The following is an 18,167-nucleotide window of genomic DNA, read 5'->3' on the forward strand; positions in this document are numbered from 1 at the left end:
ATGAACTGAAAAGCGTGCCCAACTTTTCACATCGTTGCAAAAATAAATGTCCCAAAATCGCACTAAACGGATATAAATTGCTATAAAACGCTTTAAATTAACTACTTTGTGATGTTTGTAACTCCTATAACGAGTGAAAAGATGACCGGAGAAATATAACAGGCTAAACTAACGCTTGGAACAGGAGAGGGTCGGTGTCTTCCACGCGCGTTACGCAGCAAGAAAAGACTTGCTAGCTAAAGGTTTTTTTCATTTGTAGGGCCTGTGAACGAGCAATCGAGCCCGTTGGAATCGTCATCACGTAAAGGCATCCAGGGGAAGACGTAAGAAGTGTCCGTATAGTCATAGCAACGACAGAGCCCTTTTAAATGACTTCAGAAAAGTGGCCAACGTTTCTCAAATCTGACTCCATGTCAGGGAAATTGCTGTAGAATGGGCTCTGTTCCACTTAGAGACAAAATTTCAACTCCTATAGAAACTATAGACTGTTTTCTATCCAATAATAATAATAATATGCATATTGTACGATCAAGGATTTTGTGGGAAGCCGTTTAAAAAATTAGCCACATTAGCATAAATAGTCTAAACAGCGCCCCCATCCCCAACAGGTTAACAAGGCACACCTGTTAGTAGAATTGCATTCCAGGTGACTACCTCATGAAGCTGGTTGAGAGAATGCCAAAAGTGTGCAAAGCTGTCATCAAGGCAAGGGTGGCTACTTTGATGAATCTCAAATATAAAATATATTTTGATTTATTTAACACCTTTTTGGTTACTACATGATTCCATATGTGTTATTTCATAGTTTTGATGTCATCACTATTATTCTACAATGTAGAAAATAGTAAAAATAAAGAGGTGTGTCCAAACTTTTGACTGGTTCTGTATGTTTCAGTAGGATTGGATTTTGGGCATTTATAGTAATGATTATCAGTGGTACTGCAGGGATGGAAAGTAAGTCGCAGAAAATAGAGGTTGTGGTGACAACTGCAGAGAGGCATTTGGGTCTGCGAGACTTTACATCAGAAGAGTTACAGGGTGTGTTAAGTGGTAGTGTCCTATCCTTTCAGGCTGTTGGCCTGAAGTAGGACTAAATATATTTAAATAGGTGAGTGTGGTATTTTAGTGTGAGTGTAGTGTTAGATTAGGGGGAATTTTGTTATTTATTTGAGCAAAGTTTAAGGAAGTTATACCCCAGTCTAGTAGGTGGCGGTAATGCAACATGTTTTTGTTTTTTTGGATGCCAACCGCCATTAAACCTCAGCGAAGAAGAAGGCAATGACTGGCACAGTTTTTTTAGCACATCTCATTTTAACTTAATTTGTTTACATATTAAATAAAAGTAACTAGCAAATATGCTCAAACTAACGTTCCTTGGATTGTGCTTCTGCTTTCGTCTGGCGCAAAAGGTGGTTTCCGGAGGTAAGTTGAACCGACCGGCCTACGTAATATGTGTGCTATAGCTAGTGTGCTTATTGTATAGCCTAGCCTACAACATTATCACATGTTTGATTGTCATGTACAATAGGTATAGGATATGTATCAATGTGCCTTATGAACACAATATGCGTTGCAAATTAAAGAACAAGCGCAGCCGCCGGGGTCGGGAATCAATTCAATGAAAAAAACACATGGCTATCTGAACTCAAAAGCTTGTATAGAGATTTTCAACATGGACAGTCAGAATGGTTGTAAAAAAGCCATGTGGGTTTGTATGAGTACAGCACTCTTCTTATTCCGTTTAGCTACGCACAGACCAATTTGGCCAAGGCGTAAGCCTACAGAAGGAACTGGGTATGCATGGATGTGTGTATACTGTAAATAATTTCTCAACTTGTTGCCTTAAAAGCATTTAATACAAGGGGTCCTCAAATGGCAGTCTTTAAAGCATATACCTATTCTCACAGAGTTTGGATGCCCTGCAGTGAAGGCTGAGTTTTCTGTGCTATTATTGTCACAGTAATATAATCATGAGATTAGACTACTAGAATGGTCCTGAACGTTCTTATGATGGTCCATGTTGGTCAGGGTGTTGGTCAACCATGGTTTTGCCTTTTCTGTGATATTGTGTAAAACAATAAATGTGAAAAATGTATGTGTGTTAGCTTAGCTAGCCAGACAGTTTTAGAGGAATGACTCCATACATTTTTCTAATTTACTGCCAATTACCATTAAAATAATGCAGTCAATCCACAGCCATACACCAGCTGGAATCAGTTGATGATAGGACTTAGACAAGTTGTAAATGCAACAAGTACTGATATTGTATCATATAATATATATACTACCGTTCAGAAGTTTGGGGTCACTTAGAAATATCCTTGTTTTTGAAATTAAAGCAATTTTTTTGTCCATTAAAGTTACATACAGTGTAGACATTGTTAATGTTGTAAATGACTATTGTAGCTGGAAACGGCAGATGTTTTAATGGATTATCTACAGAGGCCCATTTATCATCTGAAACTCGTCAGCCTTCATTTCTCAGAACAAGAATAGACTATTTCATTTGAGAAATTGCCAAGAAACTGAAGATCTTGTACAACGCTGTGTCCTACTCCCTTCACAGAACAGCGCAAACTGGCTCTAACCAGAGTAGAAAGAGGAGTGGGAGGCCCCGGTGCACAACTGAGCAAGAGGACAAGTACATTAGTGTCTAGTTTGAGAAACAGATGCCTCACAAATGAAGCATTCAATTCTCTGGCAACAGCTCTTATTGGACATTCCTGCAGTCAGCATCCCAATTGAATGCTCCCTTACAACTTGAGAGATCTGTGGCATTGTGTTGTGACAACTGCACATTTTAGTGGCCTTTTATTGTCCACAGCACGAGGTGCACCTGTGTAATGATTCTGTAACTTTGAGGGATTATGACTAGAGGTCGACCGATTATGATTTTTCAACACCGATACCAATTATTGGAGGACCAAAAGAAGTCTTCTTTTTTTAAATATTTATTTTATTTATGTATTTGTAATAATGACAATTACAACAATACTGAATGAACACTAACTTAATATAATACATCAATAAATTCAATTTAGCCTCAAATAATGATACATGTTGAATTTGGTTTAAATAATACAAAAACAAAGTGTTGGAGAAGAAAGTAAAAGTGCAATATGTGCCTTGTAAAAAAAGCTAACATTTAAGTTCCTTGCTCAGAACATGAGAACATCTGAAAGCTGGTGGTTCCTTTTAACATGTCTTCAATATTCCCAGGTAAGAAGTTTTAGGTTGTAGTTATTATAGGACTATTTCTCTCTATACCATTTGCATTTCATATACCTTTGACTCAGTCAGACTGCTCTATCAAGTATCAAATCATAGACTTAATTATAACATAACACACAGAAATACGAGCCTTAGGTCATTAATATGGTCAAATCCAGAAACTATAATTTCGAAAACAAAACGTTTATTCTTTCAGTGAAATACGGAACCGTTCCGTATTTTATCTAACGGGTGGCATCCCTAAGTCTAAATATTGCTGTTACATTGTACAACTTTCAATGTTATGTCATAATTATGTACAATTCTGGCAAATTAATTACGTTCTTTGTTAGGAATAAATGGTCTTCACACATTTCGCAACGAGCCAGGCGGCCCGAACCCTGCATATACCCTGACTGCTTGCACGGAACGCAAGAGAAGTGACACAATTTCCCTAGTTAAAAGAAATGCATGTTAGCAGACAATATTAACTAAATATGCAGGTTTAAAATAATATACTTGTGTATTGATTTTAAAGAAAGGCGTTGATGTTTATGGTTAGGTACACATTGGTGCAACGAGAGTGCTTTTTTCACGAATGCGCTTGTTATAAATCATCACCCGTTTGGCAAAGTGGGCTGTGATTCGATAAGAAATGAACAGGCACCGCATCGATTATATGCAACGCAGGACAAGCTAGATAAACTAGTAATATCATCAACCATGTGTAGTTAACTAGTGATTATGTTTGATTGTTTTTTATAAGATAAGTTTAATGCTAGCAAGCAACTTACCTTGGCTTCTTGCTGCACTCGCGTAACAGGTGAGTGCAGGCTCCTCGTGGAGTGCAATGTAAGGCAGGTGGTTAGAGTGTTGGACAAGCAACCGTAAGGTTGCAAGATTGAATCCCTGAGCTGACAAGGTACAAATCTGTCGTTCTGTCCCTGAACAAGGCAGTTAACCCATAGTTCCTAGGCTGTTTATTGAAAATAAGAATGTGTTCTTAACTGACTTGCCTAGTTAAATAAAGGTTTAAAAAAAAAAGGTCCACAATCGGTGTCCAAAAATGACGATTACCGATTGTTATGAATAATTAGGGCCGATGTCAAGTTATCGGCCATTCCGATTAATCGGTCGACCTCTAATTATGACATAGCTCCTCTAGTAGTTTAATAGGATCTCTAATATAATTAAGTGATGATGCCAGAGAAGCCGGTGTTTGGAAGATATTTTGGCACGCGTGTCGAGGTCCAGCAAACTGTGCCAATAAATCCTCAACACATGCTTCGAGGGCATTATCACTTTAATACAACAGGTTACCAAGATATTCAAATAATGATTGACATATTTTCATTGACTTTATTTTGATTGATTTCTTAATACTATTTCACCCTTCCACAAGAGAAAGTCCTGAAACAAATCTAGGGTGTCTACCCAAGCCGGCTGGTCATTCGTTCTATTTGTTCGGTTGCCAGAGACGCGACCCAGTCGCTCAATCTTTTTGTTCTGTAGCTATGGACATACATTCGTTCTAAATGTTCCATTGCCACACTGGCTGGCAACGTTCTTATTCTTTGCTTGCTAGCTAGCCAACTACGGCTAACTTAGTCACGTCAAACAGTGCAGACAGAAAAAAACAGTAGCTGCATTTGTTTAAGCTGTTTTCTAGTGACATTTATTTGGATATATCCATAACAATGATGTAATGATGCAGGATTTTGCCTGGCATAGAAAATGTACTCTCTTGTTACTGTTGTACTGTTGTTCAAAAGAGCTAGCCAACAACACAGCTCACACAATAACTTCAAACTGAAGCTGGAAAGACTGCAAACTAGCCTCACTTTGTTTCGTTATACCTTTTTTAAATGTACATTTCTTTGTATATATTCATAAAAATGATGCCAGCTGATTCATGATTTTGACTGTCTGAGAAACACTGCCTGCCTCTCTCTCGTCCCGACCCCTACACGTTCATTACTATGGTACAGTTGGAGATCACTTTTGAATATTGAAACAATGTTGCAAATGTCAGAGAGATGGACAGTAAGGTTTATACAAATCTGAGATAATGTCTACATGCTTTTTATAGTGGGGATCAAGTGTATATCTTCCCTCCCTGGGATGAGGAGACAGTGGATTGCGCAGTCAGATGGAACAGAGTAAATAGGCATTTTAATATCATAGATTTAGCCGATGGTAACTTGTGCAATAGACACCGTCTGGAATGTGCTTTTAACCAATCAGCATTCAGGATTGGACCCACCCTTTGTATAATAGTGGACAGCCTCAGAGGCAGGGTTTACCCAAAGATTTTAATCTGTGGTGTAGTCTAGATCAATTTCCACTCCAGTGGTGTTACTGAGGGGGAAAATGCTGGTAAAATGGTCAGACTACATAGACTAGATACACCCAGCAAGCAGAATTCTAGATATAAACAGTAAAGGTTGATAATAATGTCAGATCAATGCCAATAGGGTTAGGACTACATATTTATACCCTAACCATAATGTATTACCCTGGATACTCTGATACATGTATGAAATGTCTGCTTCTCCAGAGGATCTTTATCAAGTGGGAGGTGAGCTGGTGTTGACACCGGACAAATCCACAGTGCCTGACCCCATCACAAGCATCCTATGGAAGCATGGGAGGAACAAGGTGGCAGAGTGGGACAAGGGTTTCGGTCTGGACATCTATGGTACCTTCAAAGAGCGTACAACCCTGGACCAGACTACTGGAGAACTGACAATCAGTGGATTGATGAAAACAGACAGTGGAGTTTATTCTGTGGAGTTTAACAGCAAACTGCTTGACAAGACATATACACTGTCTGTTATCAGTAAGTGTCTCTGTGTGTGTGTGCCACTATATGAAACAGCAGCTACTGCAGTGCCTCACAAGCATATCCCCAAATGATTCCTGTTTCTTTCCTCTATTTACAGAGGCAGTCCCCAAACCCACAATCACTTCTTCCTGTAACGCCAACAAAACCTCCTGCACTCTGACCTGTGAGGGCGACACCACTGATGCTGAACCCGTCACCTACAGCTGGAAAGTGGGGGAGGGGGCGTGGGAGGTTGTAGGAAAACAGCTGATTGTCTCTAAGAGCGACACTGGCAAATCAACCAATGGTTACAAGTACATCTGCAAGCTGAAGAATTATGTTCGTGGGGAAGGGGAAGTCAGTGAGCCAATTGGACAGGTGTTTGGCTCAGGTGAGTGGACACTCATAAGTGTGTTAGTCTTATGTATTGATATATCAGTAACACTGCTAGTGTTGTAGTGCAGCATTCAAAATGTCCTATGTTGAATATCTGAAACTCCGGTCAAAGTATCAATACAAAATGTTTTTTCATTTCAGAGCCTTCTGAAATTGATGGTGGGGTTGTTGGTGGTGTTGTCGTTACTATTGTAGCGCTTGTTGCCATCATCATAACAGGTAAGAACAGCACATCTCTATAGTAACAGAGCACTGTACATGTACATAGTTGTGAAGCACAGATTGACATAATAGCAGCAACAACAGTGAGCTTTACCCCCTGAAGGGGATACCTGGTCTACCTGTATTTACAGTACTGTTCAGAGGTACTGTATGCAGGTTGTTTTATTGGTGCTCTCAGAAAATGTCTGTTCTTATTGCAGCTTAAGCATGTAAATGTGGGTGAAGTCCTACTCAACAGCTGATAGTATGGTTCATGCAGACTTGTACTTTAAGAAGTTGTAAAATATTTGTATATTTACTCCTCAGTTTGGTTGGTGTGGAAGAAAATGAAAGGTAGGGTGATTCTCTGGCTCTTTCTGGTCCAACTCTTCATACTCACCGCTTCACCAACATGTTAGACAATGTGCATTTCATTTCATTGAAAGGGTCTTAATAATGTATTAATGTATGCACACTCCAACACTCAAGCATATTTTACAACTGCAGTATTTGTGTTTAGTGAATCCACCAGATCAGAGGCAGTAGGGATGACAATGCATTATATTGATAGGTGTGTGGATTGGACCATTATGCTGTCATGCCTGAGCATTCTAAATGTAATAAGTACTTGTAGGTGTCATGGAAAATATATGGAGTAAAAAGTAGATTATTTTCTTTAGGAATGTAGTGAAGTAAAAGTTGTCAAATATATAAATAGTAAAGTACAGATCCCCCCCCCCCCCCCAATTAAGAGAAGAATGAAGAAATAAATAGAAAAAGGGTGTGTGAGTGCACAGTAGTAATCTCATAACCTTGTGCATACTTAAAGGGAAAATACAGTTGAAGTCGGAAGTTTACATACACCTTAGCCAAATACATTTACACTCAGTTTTTCACAATTCCTGACACTTAATCCTAGCAAAAATTCCCTGTCTTAGGTCAGTTACGATCACCACTTTATATTAAGAATGTGAAATGTCAGAATAATAGTAGAGAATTATTTATTTCAGCTTTTATTTCTTTCATCACATTCCCAATGGGTCAGAAGTTTACATATACTCAATTAGTATTTGGTAGCATTGCCTTTAAATTGTTTAACTTGGGTAAATGTTTCGGGTAGCCTTTCACAAGCTTCCCACAATAAGTTGGGTCAATGTTGGCCCATTCCTCTTGACAGAACTGGTGTAACTGAGTCAGGTTTAAAGGCCTCCTTGCACGCACACACTTGTTCAGTTCTGCCCACAAATTTTCTATAGGATTGGGGTCAGGGCATTGTGATGGCCACTCCAATACCTTGACTTTGTTGTCCTTAAGCCATTTTACCACAACTTTGGAAGTATGCTTGGGGTCATTGTCCATTTGGAAGACCCATTTGCGATCATGCTTTAACTTCCTGACTGATGTCTTGATGTTGCTTCAATATATCCACATAATTTTCCTCCCTCATGATGCCATCTTTTTTGTGAAGTGCACCAGTCCCTCATGCAGCAAAGCACCCTCACAACATGCTGCCACCCCCGTTCTTCGGCTTCCAAGCCTCCCCCTTTTTCCTCCAAACATAACGTTGGCCATTATGGCCAAACAGTTCTATTTTTGTTTCATCAGACCAGAGGACATTTCTCCAAAAGGTACGATCTTAGTGTGCAGTTGCAAACCGTAGTCTGGCTTTTTTATGGCGGTTTCGGCGCAGTGACTTCTTCCTTGGTGAGCGCCCTTTCAGGTTATGTCGATATAGGACTCGTTTTACTGTGGATATAGATACTTTTGTACCTGTTTCCTCCAGCATCTTCCCAAGGTCCTTTGCTGTTGTTCTGGGATTGATTTGCACTTTTCGCATCAAAGTACGTGCATCTCTAGGAGAGAGAACGCGTCTCCTTCCTGAGCGGTATGATGGCTGCATGGTCCCATGGTGTTTATACTTGCGTACTATTGTTTGTACAGATGAATGTGGTACCTTCAGGCGTTTGGAAATTGCTCCCAAGGATGAACCAGACTTGTGAAGGTCAACAATTATTCTTCTGAGGTCTTAGCTGATTTCTTTTGATTTTCCCATGATGTCAAGCAAAGAGGCACTGAGTTTGAAGGTAGGCCTTGAAATACATCCACATGTACACCTCCAATTGACTCAAATGATGTCAATTAGCCTATCAGAAGCTTCTAAGGCCATGACATAATTTTCTGGAATTTTCCAAGCTCTAAAGGCACAGTCAACTCAGTGTATGTAAACTTCTGACCCGCTGGAATTATGATACAGTGAAGTTAAATAATCTGTCTGTAAACAATTGTTGGAAAAATTACTTATGTCATGAACAAAGTAGATGTCCGACTTGTCTAAACTATAGTTTGTTAACAAGAAATTTGTGGAGTGGTTGAAAAACGAGTTTTAATGACTCCAACATAAATGTATGTAAACTTCCGACTTCAACTGTACATCGTAAATTCAAGGAACCTCTTCTACTCTGTTTGCTGTAAACCAATGTTGAATGACCAATCCTAGGGTAAACACTGCTGTAATTGACAGATTCTTAAAAGTGAAATACAACACATTGTGTATTGGGAAAGGGGGATAACTAGTCAGTTGTATAACTGAATGCATTCAAGTATAGGAGTTTTTCTTTCAAAATGATCTGATTAGAGAAAGTTTGTCCTTCTGTTCTCATCAGCAGCTGAAGCCAGTGGATCCAATAGTCCTAAATATGAGTCAAAGCCTGAGGGTAAGAAGACAGTGGCATTCACCTGGAATTCTGCCACTTAGCATCCTTTTCATTGTCATCCAGAAGTGAATACAACCAATGCTAATATGGTCCGTGTATCAGAATGCTAAGGTCAACTTTTCTCTCTTCTCCTCAGCTAAAGGCAGTGATGTAGTCCAGCCAGAACAAGGCAAGTTATCCAGTTAATTTAAGACTGTATAAAGCAGAGGTACATTCTTAAATAGCATTTGATGCTGTAGGAGAGAGGCTGTAGTTGATGTCTTCCTTCTGTGTGTGATTCTGCAGAGATTACGGTTCCGCTAACGGTCAACCACAAAACAGGGGAAGAGGACGCAGACAAACCTGGAAAGGGGCAGGAGATTGGAGGTGTGTATGAAACTTAAGCGGATAGTTTACCTGGCAGTTACAGTGAACTCCAACCATATTTCCAACTGACTGATTCTTAAATGATAAACGTCAATGGTCAGAGACCATTGACTACAGCTCAGCGTTCAACACAATAGTGCCCACAAAGCTTATCACTAAGTTAAGGACGCTGGGACTAAACACCTCCCTCTGCAACTGGACTTTCTGACGGGTCGCCCCCAGGTGGTAAGAGTAGGCAACAACACATCTGCCATGCTGATCCTCAACACTGGGGCCCCTCAGGGATGCGTACTTAGTCCCCTCCTGTACTCCCTGTTCACCCATGACTGCGTGGCCATGCACGACTCCAACACCATCATTAGGTTTGCAAACGACACAACAGTGGTAGGCCTGATCACAGACAATGATGAGACAGCCTCCTCCTATAGGAAGGAGGTCAGAGACCTGGCCATGTGGTACCATGAAAACAACCTCAATGAGAGCAAGACCGGTTGCATCACCGCCTGGTATCCGATCGTAAGGCGCTACAGAGGGTAGTGCGTACGGCCCAGTACATCACTGAGGCCAAGCTTCCTGTCATCCAGGACCTATATACTAGGCCGTGTCAGAGGAAGGCCCAAAAAATTGTCAGACTCCAGTCGCCCAAGTCATAGACTGTTCTGTCTGTTACCATACGGCAAGCAGTACCGGTGCGCCAAGGCTAGGACCAAAAGGCACCCTAACAGCTTCTACCACCAAACCATAAGACTGCAGAAACATTTAATCAGATGGCCACCCAGATTATTTACATTGCCCCCGCCTTTGTTTTTACACTGCTGCTACTCACTGTTTATTATCTATGCATAGTCACTTTACAAATTACCTCGACTAGCCTGTACCCCCACACATCGACTCGGTACCGGTATCCCCTGTATATAGCCCGGTACCCCCTGTATATAGCCGTGTTATTGTTATGTAATTTTCTTCTTCTTTTTTCTTTATTTAGTAAATATTTTCTTAACTATTTTTTGAACTGCATTGTTGGATAAGGGCTTGTAAGTAAGCAATTCACGGTAAGGTCTGTTGTATTCTGCAGATGTGACATCAAATTTGATTTGAAATACATTATACTGTTTATAAGTATAGAGGGTTCATCTAGAATTGGGGTGTCAAACTCATTCCATGAAGGTCTTAGTGTCTTTTATTCTTTCAATTAAGACTAAGACAACCAGCTGAAAGGAGTTATTTACTAATTAGTGACCTTAATTCAGCAATCAAGTACAAGGGAGGGGCGATAACCTGCAGACACTCAGCCCGCCATGGAATGAGTTTGACACGTGATTTAGAGGGTTACTAGAAATGATCTAATTAGCAGCTGAAGCCAGTGGATCAAACAGTCCTAAAGATGAGCCGAAGCCTGAGGTAAGACAGTGGCATTCCACCATGTACTATGTTGTTGTTTACCTTGAGGATTGTTAGAGCAAGTTTGTGGTCAATAGACCAACTATGAAATCCCTGTACTGTTTGTTGTAGTTTGAGGGTGTGAAGGAAGAGCAGGGATGTGTGTGTGCTTGCCTGCATGTATGATTAAGTCCAACTCTTCTGTTGAGTGGTTTCTTGCCAGAAGCCACCCTGATGGAGTAGAAAGACCACCAGTAAATAATGCAGAATTTTAAGATGGTAATTATGAGTCTGAGAGATCAACCACTACATTTATTAAGAAAGCATTAGGAAGTGCTCAGTGTTATTATGTTTGGGATGATCAACATGTGGTATTTTTCATTTTAATTTGGATCCAATGAAAGAAACAATGAAGCCTGATTGGTGCTGGTTTTTCTTAAAGGAAAGGAAGAACACCTGTTGTTGCATTTATAACATAAGACCAAGAGTTTTTCCAGAACAAGTGACCTGACCAGGAAAAACTCCTGTCCCTAGTCATTAGTAATGTTTTGTCTCATGAACTCTTTCCTCTGTTGCTTCCTTCCAGCTGGTGGTCTTCCTGGTGGGGTAACTGAGAACAAGAAAAATGGGGCACGTGTGTGTAATGATCATGCTTCTTGAAATGCCACACCTGTAATGTGGAAGAATTATCTTGGCCAAGGAGAAATGTTTACTAACAGGGATGTACACAACATTTGTCCGGAATAAGGTTTTTGTGAGTATGGAACATTTCTGGGATCTTTTATTTCAGCTCATGAAACATGGGACCAACACTTTACATGTTGCGTTTATATTTTTGTTCAGTGTATAAATGGTAAATGAAGGGAAACAGGCAAACATTGCACATAGTAACTTGCATGCAATCAGATGAAGTACAGTGAGCTCCAAAAGTATTGGGTCAGTGACACATTTTGTTGTATTGGCTCTGTACTCCAGCACTTTGGATTTAAAATGATACAATGACTATGAGGTTAAAGTGCAGTCTGTCAGGTTTAATTTGAGGGTATTGTCATCCGTATCACGTGAACTCTTTAGAAATTGCATCATGTCTTGTACATAGTACCCCCCCCCCCCCTCATTTTAGGGAAGCAAAGGTTTTGGGACAAATTCATATTAAAGTAGTGTAAAGTTTAGTATTTGGTAGCACGCAATGTATACATCAAGCTTGTGACTCTACAAACTTGTTGGATGCATTTGCTGTTTGTTTTGGTTGTCTCAGATTATTTTGTGCCCAATAGAAATTAATGGTAAATAATGCATTGTTACTTTTATTCTAAATAAGAATATAATGTTTCTAAACACGTTTACCTGACTATGGATGCTACCATTGATTACTGATAATCCTGAATGAATCGTGAATGATGACGAGTGACAAAGTTAGCCAGTCTGCACTTTTAACCTCATAGTCATTGTATCATTTAAAATCCAAAGTGCTGAAGTATAAAGTCAAAACAACCAAAAAAGTGTCACTGTCTCTACTTTTGGAGCTCACTGTATAATGTGATGAGCTTTATGAATTTATAGTACTTCAGAAATGAGGGCAATATTTGTATCTCAGAACATTTTGATGGGGGAAAAAACAAGAGATTATCTTCTACTTTGAGGTAAATAGCTTTATGGATTCTTACCCTTTCTCAGTATTCATGTCTCATCTTTTCAAATCTCAATCCATTTGTGAAGGTTGTTTTTGTTCGAAGCTGTAGTATCAATAACTTTGTGGTTGTATGATACCTTTTCAGGTATTTTCCCCAGAGCGCTTAATGTAACCCACTGCACTTTCTGTTTGAAATCACAGCTGAATGAATGTCTTATATAATTTCACTTGACCTATGTCAAGGAACTTGTACAGGTTATTGTTTTATTACCCAGGCCTGAGAGGTAGAGCTCATCTACCTTGTAAAGAGAGAGCTCTGCAGTACTGAGATGTTTAATTACTAACAACAATGGTGCATGTGTATTTAAAAAAAACATGTTTATGCATTAATATTTAATTTTGACAAACAGTGTTCGTCTTCATCAAATTACCCTCAGGTGTGTATATCTGTTTTCACAATAGAATTTTGTCACCTGAATTTTAGGACATTTTTTCTCCTCAAATATATTCTACATCAGTCTGTGATGGACCATAGTAAGGGGTACCACTAGTTGCCACCAGATTGTTGAGAACATTTGTTGGGCAAGGCCACTAACCTGGTATATCCCAGGTTTTAGTTCTGTTACTGGTATGTCTCATGTAATTCTGTCACAGAAGATGTTATGAATTAAGACCAGCTCACATTAATCTATTGTGGGACTGGACCAAGACTGTTCTAAAATGGAGTATTGGCACATGCAAAAACCTGTACTTGTAGTGATGTGTTGATGACTGAATGTTTGATGTCCATGTACACATCTGAACACCAATTCTGTTTCAGCACTTTGTCTTAAGAATGTATTTTTTCCATACTTGATTGGTGAAAGCAATACATATAGGGCTGGGTTCAGACATCACCAACATGCATATCCCTATCTGAACCCTTCAGATCTGTGAATAGTGCTCTGGGGAAAGGGACTAGTTGACACTAGACTTAGAGATCAGTCTCGTTGCATGTACTGGATGACTTTTTTATTTATTTTTAAAACTGAACCTGTTTAACACGGCAAGTCAGTTCAGAACGAATTCTTATTTACAATGATGGCCTAGGAACAATGGGTTAACTGCCTTGTTCAGGTGCAGAACAGATTTTCCCCTTGTAAACTCTGGGATTTGATCTAACAACCTTTCAGTTACTGGCCCAACGCTCTAACCACTAGGCTACTTCTCAGCCAGATTCGCTTAACGGATCACACCACAGGACTGACGAATCCTAAATCAAGTGTCAACTCCTTCCTTGTGAGACATGCTGCTGTGAAAAACAAATGCACTTGAAAGCGCAGTGTTAAATATATTTTATCTGCAATGATTGAATTCCAGCCTGCATATGCTGACAATCCTTTGTGTATTTTGAGGTGTTAGATATTTATATTTTTTCAATAAAGGACTTGAGTTCTATATTGGATTTTATTATTATGACCTCAGTGATAAGGTCGATTTTTTTTTTTTTTTTCTTTTCTTTTTTTTTTTCTTTTTTTTCTCCCAAACCTGATTGATGAAAGCAATATACAAGGCCGTGCCATTGCCACAAGGAGGCGCCAAAGAGTTATACACGACTAGTCAGGGACTTTGGGGGAAGGGTGGAGAATCTAGGGGCTACATTGTAACAATTAAGAAATGTGTGTAGCCTGTAATCTAGGCTGCATTGAAATAATGTACATTTTAGCCAACAAATTCTTAGCCACACAACAGTCCAGTTTCATTATCAAGAAGTTATCTAGTAGCAAGCTGAATTTCACCTCATAGGCTACGAAAAGGGAGCTTTCGCAGAAATATAACCATGTAATATAGACTAGGCTACTGCAATAGCAGCGCTAAACAGAGTTTGACAAAATATCAATGCAATAATCTGCGCCATTAAACGGTACAATTTGTTTCTTGTGTATTATCCATATGGAGGACCAAACCTGTAATTAGAATATAAAAAAAAAAAAAAAAAAATGCCCACAAATAGATCAACCATGAATAAATGCATGTATAATTGGGTGAATTAATGCACACATAGATAATTTAAATAATTAATCCCACTCATTGATGTTTTTATTTTTTTCTGTATTTATTCCTCCAATTTGATAATTAGGGGTGTCAAGCGAACATATGTGGGTATTATCTAACACACCATTGATTGGTCAATGCCACGGCACGTTGCTTGATTACATTGGCCTGCATTCAGTGTGACAAAAGAGTTTAAAGGCCATGTTTAGCATTAACCCCCCCCCCCCCCCCCAAACAATTTGCAGCACATAGCAATCTCTATCAATGTCACTTTTTTTGGCGAAAGTTGGAGATCTAAAATATGTTATTTTGCTTTGCCCCACACGCACCATAAAATTACACAAAAAGAACAAATGGAACATTGTCCTTGCTTGACATAGAAACAGGTGAAGAGTTCTGGACCACTGAGCCATTGACTGCCTGCATCATTTTAATTGAATTTTAAAACGGAATGCAAAATTCATATAGAAGGATTTGGTGGTATTTTGCCAGCCAGGAAAGGTAGAGGAGCACAGAGAATCACTCCGTTTTAAACAGAAGCTTCTGGCAGTTTCTGAAGCCAATGTGGAATGTTGAATTAATTTTTTTCCTCAGAGTTTGTCTCTAGCGTTTGAATGGTTTTGGCTATAAGCTACTATGACCCCATACCTGAAAGCTTAGACTCTCTGAAACATGGACCTTCAACATTCCACATTGGCTTCATAAACCACCAGAAGCTTCTGTTTACCTTAGAGAGCGTTTTATTCTTTTATCAGTTATCCTCTACCTTTCCTGGCTGGCAAAGTACCGGGATGTTGTCTCTGGTTTTTGATCTGAATTTAGATAACTGAATTTGAACGCATCCGAGAAGTTTAATATATGAAACTTTGATCAACTTGAAATAATAGTTTCTAAACTTGATGCAGAAACAATAAATTCAATATCTACCATACTGAATATTTAAATATTAAATTGAAATATAATTTTAAAACTAAATGAATATTCAATTCAGTTTCAAATCATGAAATACAAGTTCAAATGATGAAATCTATGATAAGTCAATTGGCGCATTACAAATAAAAATTCTAAATTATGGAATGAGTTTTTTTTTTTTTTTCCAATGGCGCTGTAGGCGAAATTATGTTCCCGACGTGTTCATTTTGAACCATCTCATATATACGAAGGTGCAAACTCTGTCTTCCTGGGGGGGGAATTACTCAGCACTGTCAACACTTTCTTTTCAACAGTTAACTTTTACTGCCTCAGAAACCCGGATCCGGGATCACCCCCCACCCCCCCACACTGATTAGCATCACTAGCATAGCGTCACATTTAAATAGTAGCATCTAAATATCATTAAATCACAAGTCCAAGACACCAAATGAAAGATACAGATCTTGTGAATAAAGTCACCATTTCAGATTTTTTAAATGTTTTACAGGGAAGACAAAATATGTAAATCTATTAACTAACCATGTTAGCAAAAGACACCCTTTTTCTTTGTCCACCATTTTTTCTCAACACCAGTAGCTATCACCAATTCGGCTAAACTAAGATATTGATAGCCACTAACCAAGAAAAAACCTCATCAGATGACAGTCTGATAACATATTTATGGTATAGGATAGGTTTTGTTAGAAAAATTTGCATATTTCAGGTATAAATCATAGTTTGCCATTGCAGCCACCATCACAAATCTCACCAAAGCGACTAGAATTACTACAGAGAGCAACGTGTATGACCAATTTACTCATCATAAAACATTTCATAAAAATAGACAAAGCATAGCAATGGAAAGACAGATCTTGTGATTTCAGACAATATTTCAGATTTTCTAAGCGTTTTACAGCGAAAACACAATAAATCGATAAGTTAGCATACCACATGTGCAAACGTCACCCCAGCATGAATTCAAGCCAAAGGGAGCGATATCGTTATCATCGCCAAAAGATATACATTTTTTCACTAACCTTTTCAGAATTCTTCCGATGACGCTCCTGTAACATCATATTACAACATACATATATTGTTTGTTCGAAAATGTGCATATTTAGCCATAAAAAAACGTGGTTATACAATGAAAATAGTAGCAAATCAAGCCTCAACATGTCAGACGCCATCTTTCATAGTGATCTAGTTTAATCGAAAGCTAATCATATACTTGACTAAAAAATACAGGGTTGACAGGAATCGAAAGACAAATTAGTTCTTAATGCAATCGCTGATTTACATTTCTAAAATTATCCTTACTGTGCAATACAGGGTTCGCCAAGCGAAGCTATAGCAAACAAAATGGCGGAATTTGCGTTTAAAATATTTCGACAGAACAACGATTTATCATATTAAATATTTCTTACTATGAGGTGATTTTCCATCAGATTCTTGGGCAATGTATCCTTTCTTGGGTCTAATCTTCTTTTGGTCGAAAGATGTCCTCTGTCCGTCGAAATGCCCACTAACGTTCGACCGGGACCCCGAAACGTGCCCAAAGCTTCAAAGAGCATCACATAGAAATTCCTCAAAATCGCAATAAACGGATAGAAATTGCTATAAAACGGTTTAAATTAACTACGTTATGATGTTTCTAACTCCTATATCGAATTAAATTACAGACGGATACATTTCACGTTGATAACCGAGCCTTTGAAAATGGCATCCCGAGGTCCTCTTCTGCGTAATGGCCAGAGTCGAAAGGGGGGCTACCCTCACTCCTTGGCCTTTTATAACCTCTGAGAGCTACGCAGAAAGCCCATTCCACTTCTCATTGGTTACTGACATCCAGGGGAAGGCGGGTGCAGTTCATGTCGTTCCATAGAATATACACAGACTTTTAAAACTGATCTGAAATCAGAGCTTCGCTCTCAGACCATCGCAGTACCTGTCATGGATTTCGCTGTAGAAAGAGTTCTGGGTCACCCACAGACAAAATTCCAACGGCTATATAAACTAGAGAGTGTTTTCTATCCAATAGAATTAATAATATGCATATTGTACGATCAAGAATTGAGCACGAGGCAGTTTAATTTGGCGACACCCAGAAATAAAAGATGCTAACTGCGCCCCCTATTGACAAAAGGTTTTAAGGCATGAAATGGGTCATTTTAATATCAAGGAATATTTCACTTTCTCTGGTCATATAGGAGTAACAACATGAATTTGTGCAGAAATATTATGGTGCGACTCGATCTTCGCCATCAACTGGAAGATGGTGTCCATTTTGGTCAGTGTCAACTGATGTTATGGGTGTAAAATGTCATGATGCCGTCTGTTGGTAAATGTTCATTATTGCAACACCAGTGTGCTTAATATACCCCGGATGTATTGCAATGTGCTGAACAAGTGGTTATTCGCATCAATGACTCGTCATTTAACATCCAAACAGCGGAGGAAAGAGAGAGTGGAGGGACTTTGAAAGGCGGACTCTGATCAG

General features: G+C 39.0%; 1 protein-coding gene across 4 annotated transcripts in view; it reads left to right on the top strand.

Annotated features, from left to right (window-relative positions):
• The first annotated feature begins 1,224 nt into the window (after positions 1-1,224).
• Positions 1,225-18,167, top strand: part of LOC129859847 (carcinoembryonic antigen-related cell adhesion molecule 5-like) — a 79,855-nt gene continuing 62,912 nt past the window's right edge. The window contains exons 1-9 of one of the 4 annotated variants that reach the window (XM_055930027.1): positions 1,225-1,422; positions 5,768-6,049; positions 6,153-6,425; positions 6,572-6,649; positions 6,959-6,985; positions 9,298-9,345; positions 9,482-9,514; positions 9,631-9,711; positions 11,678-14,161. In XM_055930027.1, the coding sequence (XP_055786002.1) occupies positions 1,356-1,422; positions 5,768-6,049; positions 6,153-6,425; positions 6,572-6,649; positions 6,959-6,985; positions 9,298-9,345; positions 9,482-9,514; positions 9,631-9,711; positions 11,678-11,751 (963 nt within the window). In that variant the 5' untranslated portion in view covers positions 1,225-1,355 and the 3' untranslated portion in view covers positions 11,752-14,161. Of the gene's footprint in view, positions 1,423-5,767; positions 6,050-6,152; positions 6,426-6,571; positions 6,650-6,958; positions 6,986-9,294; positions 9,346-9,481; positions 9,515-9,630; positions 9,712-11,677; positions 14,162-18,167 lie in introns of those variants that run through there. The other 3 variants (XM_055930025.1, XM_055930028.1, XM_055930020.1) reach the window with 3 other exon arrangements.

Source organism: Salvelinus fontinalis, chromosome 7 (assembly GCF_029448725.1).
Source record: "Salvelinus fontinalis isolate EN_2023a chromosome 7, ASM2944872v1, whole genome shotgun sequence".
NCBI lineage: Eukaryota > Metazoa > Chordata > Actinopteri > Salmoniformes > Salmonidae > Salvelinus > Salvelinus fontinalis.